At 35.4% G+C, this 20471-nt stretch overlaps 3 protein-coding genes across 5 annotated transcripts; 2 read left to right on the top strand and 1 right to left on the bottom strand.

Annotated features, from left to right (window-relative positions):
- Positions 1–1559: 1559 nt before the first annotated feature.
- LOC110370679 (phosphatidylinositol 3-kinase regulatory subunit gamma) lies at positions 1560–8657 on the top strand. Its single transcript, XM_021326574.3, has 4 exons — positions 1560–2194; positions 2672–3370; positions 4329–4622; positions 4838–8657. Exons 1-4 carry the CDS (start codon positions 2115–2117, stop codon positions 4962–4964), a joined length of 1200 nt encoding a protein of 399 aa, XP_021182249.1. The 5' UTR covers positions 1560–2114; the 3' UTR covers positions 4965–8657.
- Positions 8658–9143: 486 nt separating this feature from the next.
- On the bottom strand, positions 9144–11234 carry LOC110370730 (serine/arginine-rich splicing factor 7). 2 transcript variants are annotated; one of them, XR_002429257.3, is made up of 5 exons: positions 11086–11234; positions 10712–10894; positions 10434–10627; positions 9975–10218; positions 9359–9500 (listed from the first exon to the last, which is right to left on the bottom strand). XR_002429257.3 is itself a non-coding variant. In XM_021326643.3 (4 exons), the coding sequence occupies exons 2-4, from the start codon at positions 10886–10888 to the stop codon at positions 9347–9349; spliced, it is 525 nt and encodes a 174-aa protein (XP_021182318.1). In that variant the 5' UTR covers positions 10889–10894; positions 11086–11233; the 3' UTR covers positions 9144–9346. The 2 variants fall into 2 exon arrangements, 1 of the variants encoding a protein (XP_021182318.1); XM_021326643.3 differs by lacking the exon at positions 9975–10218 and having other exon boundaries at positions 9144–9500; positions 11086–11233.
- A 545-nt stretch (positions 11235–11779) lies between these two features.
- Positions 11780–19954, top strand: LOC110370675 (striatin-3). 2 transcript variants are annotated; one of them, XM_021326566.3, is made up of 9 exons: positions 11780–12248; positions 14280–14525; positions 15509–15677; positions 15917–16096; positions 16592–16693; positions 17146–17351; positions 17567–17857; positions 18166–18423; positions 18717–19954. In XM_021326566.3, the coding sequence occupies exons 1-9, from the start codon at positions 12030–12032 to the stop codon at positions 19089–19091; spliced, it is 2046 nt and encodes a 681-aa protein (XP_021182241.2). In that variant the 5' UTR covers positions 11780–12029; the 3' UTR covers positions 19092–19954. The 2 variants fall into 2 exon arrangements, with proteins under 2 accessions (XP_021182241.2, XP_063893695.1); XM_064037625.1 differs by having other exon boundaries at positions 15911–16096.
- Positions 19955–20471: the final 517 nt, after the last annotated feature.

Here is a 20471-nt window from a genome sequence, read left to right as displayed (position 1 = left end):
GATGTCATACTTCTATGAGGCGCTCCTTAGTCCCTAGCCTAGGCGTTACCTCCCCATACACTTCCTTATTTACTACCTTTATTAATTGTTACATTCCGTTTTTTAACCCCCGACGCAAAAACGACGGGGTGTTATAAGTTTGACGTGTCTGTGTGTGTGTGTGTGTGTGTGTGTGTGTGTGTGTGTGTGTGTGTGTATGTGGCATCGTAGCTCCCAAACGGATGATCCGATTGTAATGCGGTTTTTTTTGTTTAAAAGGTATGTCAGTCGGGAGTGTTCTTAGCTATGTTTGGTGGAAATCGGTTCAGGTCTTCAAGGTCATCAGCTCGTTTGCTAGATGTCATAGGAATGTTACACGCTCAGTTTACTTGCAAGTATATGTGGGATCTGAAATTTGAAACACTAATGTCTTTTGGAACCACTGAGCTGGTCTGCTGTTAGGGCTCGAAGGTAGGAGACGTAACCCTGAACTGCCTTTTAGTAAACCCATCGAGTTTGGGCTCGTTGAATTTGTCTTGACGAGTTCTCTTCATGTTTCTAATTGACGAGAACCTGATGCTGGAAATGGGATGTGGTGGATGAAACCCTGAAATGCCGGAATAAAACGGATAAACCGATTTATATTTTTGCTGAAAATCTAGAATGTCCAAAGGATAATCTTTATTGTTTCTCAATCTGTGCAATTCTCCCAGAGCCAGTTTGTCATGAGGATTGTTAAACAGCTTCCTTTGGCCGAGATCGCATATAGCGATCACATCTTAAGATAAAATAAATTAAATGAAAGAAGGAAAAATTAAGGAGCTCCTTTAAAAAGCATGAAATAAAATTAAATTATAAATTTAAAAAAACCCCCGACCCAAAAAAAGTACGCAATAATTATGACAAAAGGTTAAAAACGCTTAACCCTATAAAAAGCAAAAAATAACTTTTAACACTACGTAAACTAAATTTTGACGTGTCGGGGGACCGCTTTTTACCTTCATAAATACTTACATAAATCTAATCAAACCTACCTAATTACAACATTCGTTTAAAAAAAAAACGTATCTAAAGTAATGAATTAGAGCGGTCCCCCGACACGACAAAATTTAGTTTACGTAGTGTTAAAAGTTATTTTTTGCTTTTTATAGGGTTAAGCGTTTTTGTTATTCCTAAAAACAGATTAGGAATTTTCAGCCATATCGAATGGATGACAACCCTTTTTGAGGACCCAATCCTGAATTTGATGGTGGAAATCCAGACTTTGATTTTATTGTCTGGCTAATAAAAGACTAGAAATAGAATAAGCTGGCACAAGTGTCGTGAATAATCAATCTAGTGTAATTTATTGCTAGAGGAAACTGAAAATGCTTGCTAAATGCTTTTTTATCAAACGCAAAAGAGATGCAAGTTTACGGAAAAAATACCAAAATCGATTTTTTTCCTACAGCAACATTATTTAGAGATGTAGTTTAGTAAGTAATTTTGTGCTTAGATACACTACCCTAGTAAAAAATCGACTATTCTTGCTACTTTGACGCATAGGGTGTGGGCGTGTTTGAGCTTAGTTTTGAATCGATGCCCGTCATGGGCTCATCTCTCGACTTTTTTTTTAGTTTTATGGCGATTTAGATAAGATAGATGGCGGACGGGTTTGGTGCTAGTGTTTGACTAAAAAAAAAGGGAAGTGAGCGATGTTACATTGAGAAATCTATAAAACATGGATTTAACTTATCCCATTTGCAGAATAAAAATGATATGATGTCCTTGTACGTGAACCCATACACAAATTAAGGAAGTATTAGTGCCATAGCAACAATCATCATACTCTTGCCCATTTCCTTTGTGATCTAGATACCTCTTTTTCGGAGTGTAGTTCAAGATTTGCCGTGTTTTAACTGGTTGTGTATATATAAACTCAGTAAACTAGTGTTACTTATCGTGTAAAATGATTTAAAAGTGAAATAATTGGTTAGTTTTATGGTAACCTCGAACGCGGAAGTTTTGAGAGCTAGCCGCATATGAAGCAGAATATCATCGGCAGATGTGTTAGCTAGTGTTGACTCTACCACAGTTATTGAAGAACAAATATCAAATATCATTATGCATGAACTTTGAGTACTGATGATGAAATAATGGTTGAAATAGGCGCCCCTCAAAAGTCCGCCGAAGAGAGTTTGGAGAATGCCGATTGGTATTGGGGTGATATCACTCGGTGAGTTCATTTAAATATCATTTGCAATTTTGTATCCCTTTGCATAATTATCGTGTAACATTAACAGCAAATAATGTGCAATGTTTGTAATTACATTATATTTCATTGATTTTAGTTTTCAGTCTCTTATTGTAATTCCAGTAAGAAAGCCAGTCTTTTCCACTCGCGTCACAATGTCTTGAGTGGTCTGAGGGCTATTGGGATATTTAGGCTTCTGTAGGATCTGGGTTGAAACCTTGAAGGACAATGATGTCAAACCAGTGGCCTTCAACTTTTATGTTCTAACCCTATGCAACAATGTTATAAACTTGATGGTCAATGCATTACAAATAACATTGTGTAAAATCTAACCCACTTACCAAGTAGTTAGTACAATTTTGAAGCACAAGTATAAGAATAGGGACTTGTCATTAACTTTAACATAAGTATAAATAAGATTGTTGCAAGTGCTCATTGCACGTACATTGCCTATTTCAGAGATGAGGCTATCGAGAAACTGCGGGACACCTGTGATGGCACCTTCTTGGTGCGCAACGCATCTAACAAAGATAGTGGTTATACTCTGACACTGAGAAAGGGGGGTATGAACAAACTGATCAAAATCTACAACCATGAGGGGCGGTACGGGTTCTGCGAGCCATTTGACTTCAAGTCAGTGGTGGACCTTGTTAGGTTCTACAGTGAATTTTCACTGGCTCATTGCAATAGCAGCCTTGACATCAAGCTTATGTACCCATTGTCCAGAAAAAGGGACAATGATGGTGGAGAAAATATGAGTAATGATACCCTAGAAACTAAATTTAAGGAAATCCACAAAAAATATGTATTGAAAACAAAAGACTTTGAAGTTCGCTCTTACAAATATACGAGGTTAAGGGAAGAAGTAAATATGAAGAAGCAAGCATTAGACGCCTTCACAGAAACTGTGAAAATCTGTGAAGAACATTTAAAATTACAAGAAAAGATGCAGGCTGAAGCACAGCCACATGAGAAAAATCCTGTGTTAGAAAACAATAGAAATCTAATTTCAAGAGTTCAAAACCTAAAGCAAGCCCAGATAGCCTTAAATGATATTTTGAGAAATACAGTCACTGCACAATTGCTTCTTGAGAGAGAGATAGCCAAACTGAAGTCTGATGTCACAGATCTCTATAAAATCAAAGACCGCTACAAAGTGTAAGTATTAATGTCAAAAGCTTCCAAAATTACTTTTTACTAAACATTTACTACACATAAAGATAAGTTTAATCTATCATTTGTCTGTCACACATTTTGTAACAGTACAGCAGGACACATAGAAAGTACTTCAGTATTCTGAACTTGTAGATTCATAGCCTAATATGTAAATAAATGATGATAGTTTTAATTAAATACTGATTACTTTTATTGGATGATGACATACAAAGTATTTCTTATGGTGAGTTACAGCATTTAACTTTAACGGAAATTAAACCATTTTCAGTTGTGAAATCGTGAATTTGATCAATGAGCGAAAATTTCACAGCTGATTATGGTTTTGTTATCATTATAGGTTAATGGTGCATCTCACCCTTTGTTTATTAATTGGATTATTAAAATAAATAATAAAAAAAGCTTCACTGTAATTGTGGTGCAACTCTTCATTTAAAACATTTAATGATCATGTCCTAATATGTGTAATACTTGACCAACAAATGAAAATGGGAATGCTTATTATTCATGGAAGGTTTGAGATGTGTCATCAAACATGTGTTTTATTGGTTGGATACTGTATACCTAATACCTTTAAATATTGCGTATGTGTATGAAATATATCATATACCAATAGAGTGTCATAAACAGTAGAAGGAAAATTTTGTGATTATCCTGATCTTACCTTAATTTGATCTAAAATTTACTATTTATTTAATTTAGAAAATTTATGTCTAGAAATATTTGTTCTCTTTATTAGGTTGCTATGTTTAGGTTTTTGCATTTGTGTGCTGCGTTTACCTCATTCCTATTATTCACCAAAACAATTATTTTCTGAAAGTGATTATTTTATTGTATTATTCTCGAGGAGGTAGAATAGATAGATAACTAAAAAGTACTATACAAAAATGTTCTATTTCATTTAAATAATAACCACATTGAATATAATACTATCTCTTTACAGGTGGCTACAAGGACGAGGTAAAACAGACGAGTACCTGCATTTATTAGAAGATGACAATATACACAAGCTTGAAGAGTTGTACGCACACAGAGAATCAATCAGTTGGAACGTCAACTGTACTAGAGAGACAGCTGAAAAACTCCTCACAGGGAAACCACAAGGAACATTTTTAATTCGGCCTAACTCGACTGGACAATTAGCCTTATCAATTTGTTGTAACAACATGGTCTACCACTGTATTATCTTTACAACTGAACGAGGTTATGGATTTGCCGAACCCTATAATGTTTATGAGTAAGTAAAATTTTAAATCTTGTAGTGTAAATTATCAAGGAAACTGTTTTTTTTCACTAATATTGGTTCTAACTCAGTTTCGCAAGAATATATGAATGTATGTTGATCTCTTTGCTAATGATGAAGTTTTGGAGCTTTCAAACATATTGTGTACATTTCTTTTGCTGAAACTTTAAATCAAGTGCCAAATTAATCTTTATTATTTTTATTTTCAGAACTTTGAATGAGCTTGTCCTACATTATGCTGTTAATTCATTAGAGGAACATAACGAACAATTAAAAACTGAATTGAAGTATCCAGTAAATGCACATCTTGTGAAGAAACCTGAGAAAAAACAATGAAATGGCCAATGCAAACAGAAACTGTATTTGCCAGAAATTGTCTGCTAGTTCAGACAAAGGTCATATGACGACTTGGAGACCTACTAAAGGAAACTCAAATGTAAATTACCTTCTTGTGACCTTCATGTAATGATTTACTAATAAGGATTTAAAGAATCAACTTATCAACTAATGATTCATAAAATCTTCCAAAGTCAAAGGACGACTATGAATTACTCTTGATTGTTTCACTAAATGTACTGTGAGGGAACATAATAATACGAGAAGAAAGTATTCATGTACAGGAATGTAATGTAAGTTGATATTTCCGTGTTTATAGCTTTATAGAGTCGTTATAATAATGATCAAACAATTATTGTACAAATGCTTTGGTACCTATGTACAATGTGGTACTTACCATAATTATTTTAGATTTGTGCACAATAACTTCAATTTGCTTTCTATTGATTTGGTTTTATTTTTATTGTGATAAAACCAAAATCAGTTTTGAAATACCAGTTTTATTGTTTTATGAACATTGAAAATGATTCTCAGGAGCTTTTAAGAGTTTAGGATACTCTGTACACATATTTTTATATTTGTTGTATTTTACAAACTAAAGTGTTCTTCCTTATTAATAATTGATGTTATTAAATTGATTGGGGCCTTTACGGATCGGCAGCATTGGAGGAAGGATTATAAATAACAGCTGATTCGAAATTGGAGACTGTTGAGAACAAAATTACTTTGAAATGTGTTAGTAAGCTCTCAGTTCGATTGATATTGAGTCTGCGTCCATAGACTTACACTTGTGTTATAAAGTCGACTTTGCAACGACAAGATTTCACATATTGAAAATAAATTACTATCTTTAATGGCCTATAAATATATTATCACTTTGCTTTAATCTATGAATGCAGACTCAATGCATGCAAAGTTCTCTTAGAGATATGTATATTATGTATGTGATAGTAATGATTAGCGTTTTAGAGTTCTGATATTTGTGTATATTATGTGATTGATTTTTGTTACATTGTTTTTAATGGGTTATTGTGATGCGAGGTTAAAATTATTCCATATCATTGATCATTTATATATCCATATTTATTATCTTTCCTTACACATACTGTGTCTGCTTGGGGATTGTATAAAGTCCGCCAAATAATACAATTTATATCTTAATAAATTGCTATATAAATCAGAGTTGTTTGGAATAACAAACATCGTGATTTTCAAAATAGTCTCCAGAAAAGTTTCAAATAGCAAGATTACTATCTATAAGAACCTGTTTTGGTAATGCGCAATATTGTAATGTTATTGAAATTATTTCCTTTATTGTGTGTTGTACTCATTGTGGTAATAATTTAAATAGTTTTACATTTTCACTATATAAACCGATTTATCTCTGGTAATGATAAATAGATCTGATCACTATTTTCCTTGTAACTGGACAAATATGAAGATAATCCTGAGTTTGATGTTGCGTGTATTAAAGCAGGTACTTATACATTTATGTGTATAACCAGTGCATGAGTGATGAGTTAATGTTTACTTGGCGCAAATCTATGAAATGTTTTACTAAAACCAGTATCGAGAATTTATCTCTACTGTTTTATCAGCGGTAGTGATTCCAGTAAAAACATTGATGGTATGCTTTGCCACAGTGGATGTCGTTTATGATTTCAGTGCGTTTCAGTACTGCAGTTTACATTGAAGTGTGTTAATTCATGTGTATTAGTGTGCGAGTCTCGTCAATTAAATGTTTTTTCACTTTATTTTCTATATGTAACAATATGTAAGAAAAGATGATATGATTGTATTGCTAGTAGATAGATTGTAAGTAGGACTAACCAATTCGTAAAATGTTATATTTATATTAATTTTGTTTCATTCAAAACTCCTAATGTTTTGTTATCTGAACAATTTTCCATAACATAATTGTCTATGTTTGGCAAAATTTTTACTGTAGTTGTAATCTCGTATTTTATGGTATATTTTTCATTATAATTAATATTATCAGGAAAAAACTGAACTGCGACAGTAAACAAGACATGGCATAAAAACAGTTTATTTAGCCGAACTTGGCTTTTTGATAAAGAGAATGAAAGGGATAGTAAAACGATTGACATCCTCACGAACACTTCCTTATCGCCTACTACTGTGATAGACATTTTTTCAATGTTCTAAAATACCTATATTATGGCTAAATCCAGAGACAATTTAATAATTATCTCCAATAAATTGTCCATTTGTGAAGTTTTTGAAACATAGTAAGCTATCCTAATTTGGTTTGTGCAGTCCAAAAGTACCATGACAAAATTCTAAGCACCAACGAAAACATGCCTCATTATTACGACGAATATGCAGTTTAGGTATGAAAATATTTGAATGAATAATATCATTTAGTCAACAGTAAAAGCTCGTTACTGAATTACTACTTTTGCTGTTGGCTGTACTATAATTTTTGGCCTACTACGAATTCTAAGGCTATTTCGGTATCGTTCGTGTTTATAAATATTTTTGTCGGGTATAGTATTGTAACTTACTGAAATAGTGATAAAAATTGAATCGACACTACCTATTAATCCACTGATCAGCCGAATGTGTATTTCTATTTGAGGAGATCGTCTAGAGTTGGCCTCCGAATTTTGTAAAAATGTATTCACCTGCTTTTGAATTTAAATCAGTTATTTAATCATTTAATCTTGTACCCTTTCACATCCACTACAAAACGTGCCAGAAACAGTTGCAATATATAACTATTTACACTGATTCTGTTTATATACAGTAAGAAATTTCATTACTATTAGGATTTAAGATATCCTATCAAAAAATGTAATTAAATTATTTAATTCGAATTCAATTATGTACCGTTGATTTCACGTAATCAATGTTATCATCGCTAACAAATTCGATAGCAGTCTCTAAAACATGTGCAATAGTAATGAAAGATAAGATGAAAAAATATTTATAAAATTGTGTACCTTACTTAATTAGATATTACTTTATCAATGAAATGAAAAATCTTAAGTAGCACCCTAGAATACGTACTAGTTCTACCATTTAGATTATGTCCAAAATTATATTTCATAATTTCTTATGTAAAATATCAACAAATATAAAATAATAAACGAATTTTAAGTATTGGAATAACTAAACGTTGGAGGTGAAAGGGTTGCGACTATTAATTATACATTTTATACATTTTATTTCCACTGCACATAAAGCTTTAAAATGAATAACGCCCGCTGCAGAATAATTTAGGTGAATCAATTTGCCATCCAGGATTCTACATTTTGGAACTGTATATTGAAAACTGTTTTTTACAAAATTAATAATATAATTTAGATTTTACATACATAATATATACCTATTTACTTATAAGTTTAAAGATTATATAAGTGAGATTATTGATCGCGTTATTTTTGTATTCAAGTCAATAATACAATATTATCATTATAATGCAAAATATTCTGAGTTGCAATTTTATGTAAAACTAAATATCATTAAATGATCTCAAGAGTGAATATAAACTTAAGGTATAATTCAAATGTTTGTTTGATAGTTTTTTAGACTTCATAATAATGTATAACTAAAGTCAATAGCAGCCAAATTGGAAAACTTACATAAAATTAGTGAACACTCAGTCGCCATTTTATAAGTGTAATAGTAGAACGTTTTAATAAGTGTTAATAAACAAACTATCAATGAAAATCATTTTTTCTTACCTACAAAAAACTTCTTAACTAACTTTCTTACCTACTAATTTTAATTTACTAGCTTCCGGCAGCGGTTTCATTCGCTTCTTGAGGGAACTACTTCCTTTAATTGGACAACACACACATAACTTTCGCCTGTATTCTGAATGATTAAAAACATGACCCTTCTTGGCAGTTGGCTAAAATATAAAAAGCCGGAGCCGCGGGGGGATGTAAGAAGTCTAAAAGGTATAAGACGACATGCTGCACATGATGTCGAATATGTATACATCAATTTGTGTCTCGCCACGACACGAACACCTATGTCTTGGCTGTAGAATAGGTGCGATGAATTTTCGAACATCACATAGTACACGATATTTAGCCTTGGCAGCAATGTTTCATGTTTCTTTCATGTGCGATTAACATGTTCAGTAAACGATGCGTAAAGGCATCCATGTGGCATCGAACTAAGGAATGACTTAAGAAGAAACAACAGAAATATTTAAACGTCAATTTATTGATCTCAAAATCAATCGTTCTTCAACTTACACATACACAGGAATGATAAATTTCTTACAACTGACGAACCGGTGGACTGGATTCTCTTACTCTATTTCAGTGACTGTTGTACATTTTGAAATCAAGGATATTGTTAAAAGCAAAACTTAATTAGCTTAATGTATGCACAGTACTAGTGTAGGTCTAGTTAGATTTTTTAGAATCTTTGGATGGAGAACGAGATCTTGACCGCGACATGGATCGTGCCTTGGAGCGCGAGCGAGAGCGGCTGCGGCTGCGGGAGCGGGAGCCCGAGCGCGGAGAGCGGGAGCGCGTGCGACGGCGGGACCTTGATCGGCTGCAAAATTACACAATAACATGTTAGAAAACTAGTCTCTATTTGAAGTTTGAATATTGTGCTTAACCTAATTTAGTACAGATGATCAATATTATCGAAATAATTATAATAGCTTAAACTAAATTAGGTTATACACAAATCCTATAAACTATTGCTGGTAAACAGGATCCCAATTTTTTGATGAAAAATTGAAGAACTGTTTACTAACAGTAGTGTCCCACTTCATGTTCCACTATTCATAACCCATTATTTGAGAAACTCTATTGGTATGAACCTTCTCATATAATGGGTTGTGGTAGAAGCCTGACTTGTCCTCAATGATGATTCAGTTCTGCTTGTCTTGCAACATCTTCCAGAGCGGCACTTAAGCTATATCTATTCTAAACATACTACCATCCTACTTTAAAAAAATGACTGGCATAACAGCACAGGCTTTCTTTGAACACAAAAATGGGATAGTAATGTGTAACTCACTGAGTGCACGCAGTGATTACATTAGACGTGCGTTGCGACGCGCAGAACGAACTTTACTCTCAATGACGGTCTCGACAAGTGAAGTGTGCACGTAGGCTGTAGCTACGTAGTTCGCAGAGCGAGCGAAGTAATGATGCGACCAACTCAATCGGAGTACACGCCGCGGAGTGAAAGCTACGTAGCGCAGACAATAAGAAGTGCAGACACTGACGAGTTCGTTCTCGGCGCACAGGCCAATGATAACCTATAACATAGTTATCATTGGTATAAGTGAGTCCAGTACAGTGGGATGGAATCTTTGATTCATTTAGAAAATGCTTAGTTATAATACAATTTACAAACCAGACCTTATCTTGCGTATCTGTCATTTAGTTTGAAACAGTTTGTATACCTTAAAGATTCCATGCCAAAGATAGGTTCCGTAACACACAGGATTTAAATAAGGATTTCAATTGTCACCTGCGGCGGCGGCGGCGTGTACAATCACGAGCATAATGTCCTCTGTCTCCACAGTCATAACAGCGGTCGTCATAGGGCCGAGGCGGCAGGCGAGACCTAGGTGGCGGCCCACGGCCCCCGTAACCTCGTCCCCCATTGGACATTTCTACACGAGCGCGTCGTCCACATATTGTTCTTCCATCTAAGCCGCGTATCTATAAATAGATGAATATTTAGAGTTTAATAATAAAATAAAAAATCATAATAACAGACAATTACGTGAAAATTAAAGTACTTACAGCGTCTTCGGCATCCCGGGGGTCTTCAAATTCTACAAAAGCGAAGCCGGGTGGGTTTCTAGCAACCCATACATTTCTCAAGGGTCCGTAATATGAAAAGGCATCTTCAAGTTCAGGCTTGCTTGCATTGTTGCCTAAATCTCCCACATATACTTTGCAGTCACCGTAACGTGACATTTTCCCCTGAAATAATACCACGAATTAGTGTTTGGAACAAGTGTGGCTTTTGAAGGTCTGCGCGGAATGCGTAGGTGGTTGTTTTACAACTGGATTATTGAAAGTACTAGAAGAAAACACATCATTCTTTTCTAATATATTACTGAACTTAATCTAAACATATTTTGTTATCTAAATAATATATTTTAAACATTTACCCGATAAAAAGCGACACAATCCTACAACACTAATTTATTGCGTGCGAACAAAATGGCGACCAGACGCCACCGGAAGGAATTGAGTCACTTTTTAATTTTGACACTTGAACTTTTGAGACGTAGAAATTTCAGCCAGTATACAGTATGCCTAGAATTTTCTTTGGCTGTAAAACTGAGACAAAGGACACATAAGAAAATAGGCTAAATAATTAGTATTTGGCTTATTTAATAAAACAAAATCAGGACATATTGATTTTTTTTCATCAGCTGCATAATTAAAAGCCGGCTACAAAATAAAGATAAGCGATTCAGTACGACACTTCAAGAATTATTGAAAAATTTAATATAATCAAATGTAGAAAACATTAAATAAAAACCTATTTTAAACTCAGGCTTGCTAAACACTTTGGACGTTATGTAGGTACGTGTATTTATTAATCAGGCTAAGCATGAATAATATTATTCATGCATACTTTTAGGTCATTATGCTACTCTATAGCATGATCATTAAACATTATATAATAGTGTATTTAAACCTATTCAGAAAGGCAGTAAAGGTTATTATTTACCTCAATTCATATAAATACGCCGTAATTTAGGTAAACACTCTACAACATTTTTGGTCTCAATCGCCAGGCAGTTCAAAAAGTTCCATTTGGAATAAGTCTATGATTTGTTTTAAAATGTATGGCAACATTGAAAAAAAAGTAAAAGCAATGTAGCGGACGGACGTCGTTGCGACTTTTCTTTCCGTCATGCAATAATTTTTGTCATTCATGAATTCGTCGATAAAAAATATTTTAGATGGTGTCACATACGTGAACATTAGTTGAAATATAGTTTTAATAATGTGTTAGTATTTCGTTTCGCATAGTTATTCTTCGTAGTTCCATAGGATAGGTGTGTGACAAGTAAAGTTCGGTAATGGTAATGGTGGCCATGTCATGAAAATCCCCACAGCCATGGATGATAGCTCCGTATCTCATCACAACGGAGGGCAAGTTGGATCTCAAATCGGAGTCAGTGTAAATAACAAACAAAATGACGAACCTAGCCAAAGTATCCAGTATTCAATACCGGGCATTTTGCACTTTATCCAACACGAATGGGCGAGATTCGAGCTCGAGAGATCACAATGGGAGGTGGACAGAGCAGAGTTTGAGGTGATTTTTTTTTATTTTCTTAATATTTATTGTGAATAAATTCACGTTCATTGACACCACACAGTTCGTGGCTTGAAATGTTGAAACTAAATTGGCGTGTCTTTGGCTCCTCACATTTTACAATTGTACTGTATTATTCATTGTGATTTTTCAAAACAAGATCATACATCAAGTTAATTTGATGGTGTAAAGTGTTCGTTACATTGTAACTACTTATTTGATGATTATTTTACATGTGTACCTATTTTCGTAATTACCTCTGAATTGCCACTGTCATAGTGCCAGTTAATCAATTGATCTGATAATGTTTTGTCAGTACATAATTAGTACTTTATAACCTGAATGTATCTAAAACTTGAACTACATGTCTTATATTTGTGATGTTTGTAATTTAATGCAATTAATTAATATAAAATGTATTACAATAACTTCTATGTATTGTGCAGGCTTTTTTATTATTTTAATTAGGTAATGTAAACTTGTTTTATTGATTAGCATGTTTAATTGGTAATTTTAGACTATTTTTAACTCTGCTTGCAAATTTCTTAAATATCAAGTTATTTTTTATGTAAATATTTGACCATTTGTATGATAACTCTAATATTTTTGTCATAATAAGAAATGTTATAAATCTGCTTATTTTGCAAGTTTTCTTATTTGTATACACATAATGGGATTTAGCCAAATTACAGCTATACCCACTTATTCATTTAATGTGCAGATAAAACTAATTGATAATTTTGTTGGTCAAGTCCTTTTAAAATATTTTTGTAGTGCTTATTATTTGTAACATTATCTTTATTTCTTATAGGATTCTTACCTGTGAGCAAGTACCTACAATGTGTCTTAATATTTCCTCACATAATAATTATGACAATAATATATTTCCTCACATTATAATAACTTAAGACAAACAGATACAATAATTGTATCTGTTTGTAACTTAAACGTATTATAAATAAATTATAAATGTTCCTTAATTACATGTTAATTATAATTAACATATACTCACAACACATTTTTTCATTTAATTTGAACAGACAGCATTTAATATGCAGTCAAAAATAGATATGTGTAACTCTGTCTTAAATCTTAGAGTTTAATTTTATTTTAAATGTTACACATTTCATTAGGAATCATATGTAGTTCTATAATATGTGACACCAGCTTACAGCATTTTTACCCTGAGGGTAATAGTATAATTTCTTGTGCATAATTTGTCACTGGATCAAACTCCAAAACATATAGTTGCTCTAGCTCATCAAGATTAGAAATGGCAACATTTGTGATCTAAACTTTGTTTCAGTGTCAAATTATCTACAAGAAATCATGTATTTAACTTGGTGGTAAAAATGCTGTAAACTATAGTGTAATTAGGATAGTAAACCAAGAATAGAATTATGTTTCTACTAAAAGATTTGTTATTATGAAATTTAAAAGCTATTGCATGGTATTTTCCTGTTTACAAGTCATTGTTATGGTGATAGCCAGATAGTGTGCCATATTATTACTTTTTTATTTCCAAAGTCAACTTTTATTAAACAAATTGTGTTTTACACCATTGTTCTTCGAATTTTATGTAATTCCAGGATATTCAAATTATCATTTTAATTAGTCATTAGTCAATATTACAATTTGTTTGTATCAATATACGTGGCAAAATGGTGTTAGTAGACTGCTTTTCTAGTCTACATTTTGTAAGATTTCTTTGTTTTCTCACCTATAGTAAGTATTTCAGTTCTTTGGCTTTATTTATACATGAAGAGGATTTCAGTTGGCACAATTCACTACAAATTCTATTTCTAGATTTGTCATAGGAATATTATGAGATCTATATATGGCTTAATAATTGTTTAACTCATATTACTCACCCAAGAATCTTACAAAGTGTTCTATGTTTGCTTTTGACCAAAATTTTATTTGAATTTTATGGCAATTCAATTAATAGTGCTACAGGGATATTAATGTAATAATGAGTAATGATATGCTATGTAATAAAAAAATATTCTAATTGTCAATTTGTGTATACAGGCGCGGATTGCCTTCCTCCAGGGTGAGAGGAAGGGCCAAGAAAATCTGAAAAACGACCTTGTAAGGCGGATTAAGATGCTGGAATATGCACTTAAGCAGGAGAGAGCGAAGTTTCATAAGCTCAAGTATGGCGTTGAGTTGCAGCAGGGCGATGTGCGCCCGCCGCCCGAGGAGCCCGCGGAGCCCGAGCCGGCCGAGCGCGCGCAGTGGAAGCAAGGCCGGCAGCTCATCAAACAGTACCTGCAGGTATGTTATTTCATCATCATCCTCCTGCTTAACACCAATTGTCTTTAGAGTCGGCGCAGCATATTTTACTTCCATATTCTTCAGTTATGCTATTTGTTCTCGAAACCATTTTACATATCTGTGTTGGTTGTTTCAAAATGCTGTCCTGGATAAGCTTTTATGTAAAGTTAAGGAAGAAATCATTTCATCATAATTTTTGGTTTATAATCATGTTAAAAGTTGTCTTCAACGGAAATGGTAAGGTGCACATTATTTTACCAAAACTGCTATGTTTGGCAGGTGCTGGATACCCTTTTTCGTATCTTGGAATGTTAATGAGTTCTTACTGTATTTATTACTGGATTAGGATAATTTTGCAAAACAGATAACCACTCTGATATTACATATTTATTTTGCTACTACATATTTTATATTTTTTTATCATGTAAGGTTTTTTGTAATTGGTTCTTTCATGTTGATACCATAACAGAGGGTATTTGAAAAACCCTTAATTATGAAGTATTTTCATTTGGGCAGTCTTTAGGAGAAATCGTATGTTTATAATTACTGATCAGTGCTTTGTATATTTTTGTAAAATGATGTTAGCTCTAGGTAGCATTGTGGTTCAGTTATGTGGTGTAATTTAATCTAATAGTAGCTTCTGCCAGTGGTTTCTTCTGATTCCTGAGGTAACTAACAGTAAAAGTAGCTTAGATGCCATTATCATAGAGCTATTATATTGCTAAATATCAGGAAAACATAAAATATGTTTCACCACACCACCTTACAAACTTTCACATTTATAATATTTGTAGGATATTATCAGGACTATGACTAAGCTATCATCAGATTTCTCCTATCATGTGACTCACATAAAATCAATCTCACACTACAGTTATGTTTTAGACCTATTTGTAATACCTACATTACTTAAGAAAACACATACCTCCATTACTTAAGATCCATAAACCCATATAAATGACTACTATTCGTTTACTAAACAGGAAATAGGCTACACAGACACCATACTGGATGTTCGCTCAAACAGAGTTCGAGCTTTGCTCGGCCTGAACAACGAGGAAGTGGAAAACCCAAACTACAGAAATTATGACAAGCAACAACATGATAGATGTGATTACTCTATGAACCATATGGTTCGCAAATACGATTATGGTATGTATAAATATTAAATTGTATATAATTGTCTTTTGTAACGTTATTGGCAGTTGTTAAAACAAACTGTAAAAGAAGGTCAGATTCAAATAATATTAATATGTTTTTGATACCACCTTAAATTGTGTTATAGTATAGGTTTTAGTTTAGTTAGCTTTGTTCACAAGAAGTAGAGAATGATTCTGTCTAGTTCCTTGCACACAGATGTTTTCTATGATATTTTTCTAACACTGATACAGGAAAAGAGCCGCGTAAGAGTGGCGTGTCCGCCGGCGGCGGTTACAACGAGGAGGGGCTCTCGGTCCAGGAGACAGCTGCTGTTTTCGCCAACTTCGAGTTCCTGACCAACCAGGAGATGGACATGGACGAGATTGATGATTTGGACGCTAAGCAATCACACCACCCTCCTGGAAAACAAGGTAATCTTTCAAGGAAATTAACAAGATACCTGGCATTTATTCAATCAAAGTCGAAGTAAAAAAAATATATTTCAAATAGGTCTATGAAAGCTCTTTCGAAACATCTAGTTGCAGGGTTGTAAAGACTCAGTTTTATGGAGAAGAACCAGCAAAAAACTCCATAGACACTCTTTTAAATCACTTTTTATTTGTCATACTTATCAGTTTGAATTGAAAATCAATTTTTAACTATTGGTAATTGCTCAGGCTTGAAATGCAGTTTTCCTGTTTCATTAAAGCGGAAATATTGTTTAGTAATAATAATATAATTATTCATTCACCCATTATTTATTCATAATGACAGGCGGAATTTTAAGCTTCAATAAATTAGGTTTTCATTGAACATGAAATCAAAATTCGTTATTTTATTTCAAATTTTAACTTTAAGAATAAAAGATCTTTTTTATGCGTAAGATACTCGAAAACTAAATATTTCTGTTTGTTTGTACCGTAAAGGCGAAGAAGTTGACCACGAAGCTGAGGAGGTGTTGAACGAGCTCAACTTGCTGACCGAGAGAGAGGCTGACGGCGGCGGACAAGGCGACGAGTATCCCGTTGGTAAGTTTATTAGATCATCAAATTTCATCGTTTTACCCGCAAGACATTGCTGGACAAAGGCTTGCGTTAGGATCTCCACTTGGGAAGATTTTCAGCAACCCACAAAAATATGTCTTGAGTGTTTCGTTTGTTCTCCCAATTCTTTTGCCCAACTATGTTTGGGTCTGCATCTAGTCTAATCTATGCAGCTGATAGTGTTCAGCAACTGCTAATTTGACCTTAACCTAGTTACTTGGGAAACACGATAGCCCTTGCTAAGATTGTTTAAGATATTATGTCTTCTGATTACTTGTAAAGACTGTCAACTATGTACAAATGAATCATCACAATGAAATCATCATCTTCCGAGTCTTTTCTCAGCTACATAATATGTCGGGGTCGGCTTCTAGTACACAATGGTCCAAAAAAATCAGATTGTTCTCTTCCTAAAATGTAATTTTCTGATTTGACAGGCAGTGCCGCAACCGCCGGCAGTACCGTAGGTGCGGGCGCCGGGGCGGGCGCGGGCGAGGCCGACGAAGAGCCGCTGGCACTGGGCGAGCTCGCCCAGCTCACCGTCAGCAACGAACCCGAAGCTTACGACGTGGCTAGCGCTAACAAGGAGTCTTTCCGCAAGACTTGGAACGCCAAGTATACTCTGCGTTCGCACTTCGATGGAGTAAGCATCTTATTATTTTGCGTAACATAAATAACTAATTGGTCCAAATATAGTTCGTTATAGTTAGTTTATGTTCTAAGAAAGAAATATGTCTCAATTTTTGCTAATGGTCGTCTTATTTTTATGTATTTTTAAGTGAAATAAACATTTACTTCTGCTAGACTTATCGAAATCATGAATGCTAAAATGCTAATTTCATCTCAAAACAATTTCAGGTGCGAGCCCTCGCGTTCCACCCCACCGAGGCGGCGCTTGTGACGGCGTCCGAAGACCACACCCTCAAATTGTGGAACTTGCAACGTACGGTCCCCGCCAAGAAGTCTGCGGGATTGGATGTGGAACCTCTTTATACGTTCCGCGCTCACACGGCGCCAGTGCTTTGCCTGGCTATGGGCGCGCCAAGATCCGAAGAATGCTTCTCCGGTGGCTTGGATGGAACTATCCGCGTCTGGAACCTCCCACCTCCCACTGCCGACCCTTACGACCCATACGACCCTGCTGTTCAGGTACTAGAGTTTATTCTTGATGATCATATGAGGTTTATAGTGTGTTGCGATAACAGGTTGAAATGGTGTGATGGGGCTGCAGGATTGTTTGAAGTAGTTACCGCGAATTGTCCAAGGTATATTGGTGGGATTTTTTCAGCAAGACACTCTCTGGAGGAGATCCTGGCTACTGAACAATTTATAGTGTCATTACTAATGTTAAAGACTTAGACTTTTCCTTAATAGCTGAACTGATAGCTATCCTCCAGCAGTGGAGGACCTTTAGAAATAATGGCATAAGAATATTATTAATATGTATAATTCCCCAGGGCGCGGTGCTCCGCGAGCACACGGACGCGGTGTGGTCGCTGTCGAGCGCGCACGGGCGGCTGCTGTCGTCGTCGGCGGACGGCACGGTGCGGCTGTGGGCGCCGCGGGCCGCGCGGCCGCTGCTGGCCACGCTCCGCGCGGACGAGTCGCCCGCCGCGCCCGCGCCCGCCGCCGCCGACTTCGCCGACGCCGCCTCGCGCGCCGCCGTCGTGTACCGCGATGGTACACTGCTCCTCTATGACCTTGAAACTGGACAGGTAATTATTCGTTTTTTTAAAAGTCCTTTACGTGTACAATTGTCTTCTTTTTGCTATGTCCTAATTATGCACATTGATGCTAGTATTATGAAGATGGATTATATGTAGAGCTTTGTTACTCTTTCACATAAGAATGATGCGGGAAGTAATTTCCACGAGACTTGAAATCTCGGAAAACAGCTACTATTCTACATAATTCGATTCGATGGATTATGGTTATAAAGTTCTTTATACTCATTTAAACTCGTATAGAGTGGTCGGTGAGCACGTGTTAATGTGATTATGTCCTGCAGGTGGTGCTGCGCGTGTCGTGCGACAGCCCGGCACACCGCGTGCGCTCGCACCCGACGCTGCCGCTGCTGGTGACGGCGCACGAGGACCGGCACATCCGCTTCTGGGACGGCGTGTCGGGGCGCTGCGCCCACGCCATGGTGGCGCACCTGGACGCCGTCACGGGGCTGGCGCTGGACCCCAACGGGCTGTTCCTGCTGTCGGGCTCGCACGACTGCTCCGTGCGCCTGTGGAACCTGGACACCAAGACCTGCGTGCAGGAGATCACGGCGCACCGCAAGAAGTTCGACGAGAGCATCCTGGACGTGGCCTTCCATCCGCTCCGGCCGTACATCGCCAGCGCCGGCGCCGACGGACTCGCCAAAGTCTTCGTCTGAGCCGCCGCGCTCCATTTATATATATAGTATATATACATTACATGTAATTTTACTTTCGATACGAACTTTATGTAACGCAGTAGTCGCGTTATCGCTCGTAGACGAGCGACCGGTACTCTTGGATTATGTGTCTAGTCCCTTCGGTACGGTTACGAGTAGCGACGTATCTGCGATTCGACGACGCCGTGTGTACGGACGGAGCCGCCGGTTCGTTTCATCGTATTTAATATTATAACGTAATGGACGCGCGCTCGACGCTCGTTATAAGCGCGTAGTGAACACTCATCTATGTATAGACATTTCAAATTTATTATAATATATTTTTAGACTTTCAGTATGTGGATTTTAGGTTTTTATCGCGACTTTTTCACCGATTTTACTATACGCAGTGAGAATATTGTTCGTTTCTATGCATCTGTAAGCGAGACCTTATAATAAATATCATATGGACGCCGACGATGTTTCCTTGATATGTTCATTATGTTTACGTGTCTGTACAGTTAGAATGTTACGCAGTATTTGCTAATATTTTGCAAAGAACGAATGGTGTTTCTTAGCTAGATTATTTTATTTAAATCGATTGGATTTCTATAGATAATATTTTCTTTTCTTTTGTGACATGTAAGTCATGCTCTCACGATATCTTATGCGAATGAAGAGCAATCGAACAAATATAATTGAGTAGAAGTACTATATCGAAAATAACTTAAGTAATGTTTGTTCGTAACGAGTACTGCGATGTAGAGTATATATTATGAAACATTACATATTCCTTTATTTTCCTCGAATTCATACTTGTACACATACATCCAAAAATTGATAGTAAAAAGCAACATAACCGATTTGCATGTTGTTTTTTTATATTTTGTTGTTTTTTTCTTCCCTTCACCCCTATTTTAATAATCTAGCAAGTAAGATTTTATTGACTGAATAACTTTACCATGCAATAACAAGAGTTTTGAGAAATGGATCTTCCTTATCTTTTAATACTCAATTCATACTATATAGAGTCATTTGTTGCATTATGTACATTATTCAATTTATAACAACTCATTAAAGTCGGTTCATTGGTTTGCGAGTTTTAATGTAAACACTAGTAATTTGATTTTGGTAGCAAAATATCGTGCTTGGACGATATTAACGTCTGAAGCTATCGAACCCCAAAACATTAACCGATTTTATAACCTGATTTGTGGTGGAAATTTCATTTTGAGCATTGCACTTATGAATGAAATGAGGGCGTAAGTAGAAATCTGTATTAAAGTACGTATTCCAAAACTGGACGTTTTATTTCCGATAAATTTTAACTAATTTAGTTTCAATTTGTATGTATTTTAAGTCGCAAGAGTACATTATTCTACTTAAGCCTTTTGTTTCTCA

The sequence above is a fragment of the Helicoverpa armigera genome, chromosome 13, assembly GCF_030705265.1.
Source record: "Helicoverpa armigera isolate CAAS_96S chromosome 13, ASM3070526v1, whole genome shotgun sequence".
Taxonomy (NCBI): Eukaryota; Metazoa; Arthropoda; class Insecta; order Lepidoptera; family Noctuidae; genus Helicoverpa; species Helicoverpa armigera.
The sequence above is the reverse complement of the archived record's forward strand: the minus strand, read 5'-3'. Positions and strand labels throughout refer to the sequence as shown.

Coding starts and splice junctions, on each gene's coding strand:
- LOC110370675 (XM_064037625.1), top strand. CDS start 12,030: ATGAAAATCCCCACAGCCATGGATGATAGCTCCGTATCTCATCACAAC. Junction 12,249..14,279: donor TGGACAGAGCAGAGTTTGAG/GTGATTTTTTTT, acceptor TTGTGTATACAG/GCGCGGATTGCCTTCCTCCA. Junction 17,352..17,566: donor TGCGTTCGCACTTCGATGGA/GTAAGCATCTTA, acceptor AAACAATTTCAG/GTGCGAGCCCTCGCGTTCCA.
- LOC110370730 (XM_021326643.3), bottom strand. CDS start 10,888: ATGTCACGTTACGGTGACTGCAAAGTATATGTGGGAGATTTAGGCAAC. Junction 10,628..10,711: donor CCCGGGATGCCGAAGACGCT/GTAAGTACTTTA, acceptor ATCTATTTATAG/ATACGCGGCTTAGATGGAAG. Junction 9,501..10,433: donor ACACGCCGCCGCCGCCGCAG/GTGACAATTGAA, acceptor GTAATTTTGCAG/CCGATCAAGGTCCCGCCGTC.
- LOC110370679 (XM_021326574.3), top strand. CDS start 2,115: ATGGTTGAAATAGGCGCCCCTCAAAAGTCCGCCGAAGAGAGTTTGGAG. Junction 2,195..2,671: donor TATTGGGGTGATATCACTCG/GTGAGTTCATTT, acceptor TGCCTATTTCAG/AGATGAGGCTATCGAGAAAC. Junction 3,371..4,328: donor ATCAAAGACCGCTACAAAGT/GTAAGTATTAAT, acceptor ATCTCTTTACAG/GTGGCTACAAGGACGAGGTA.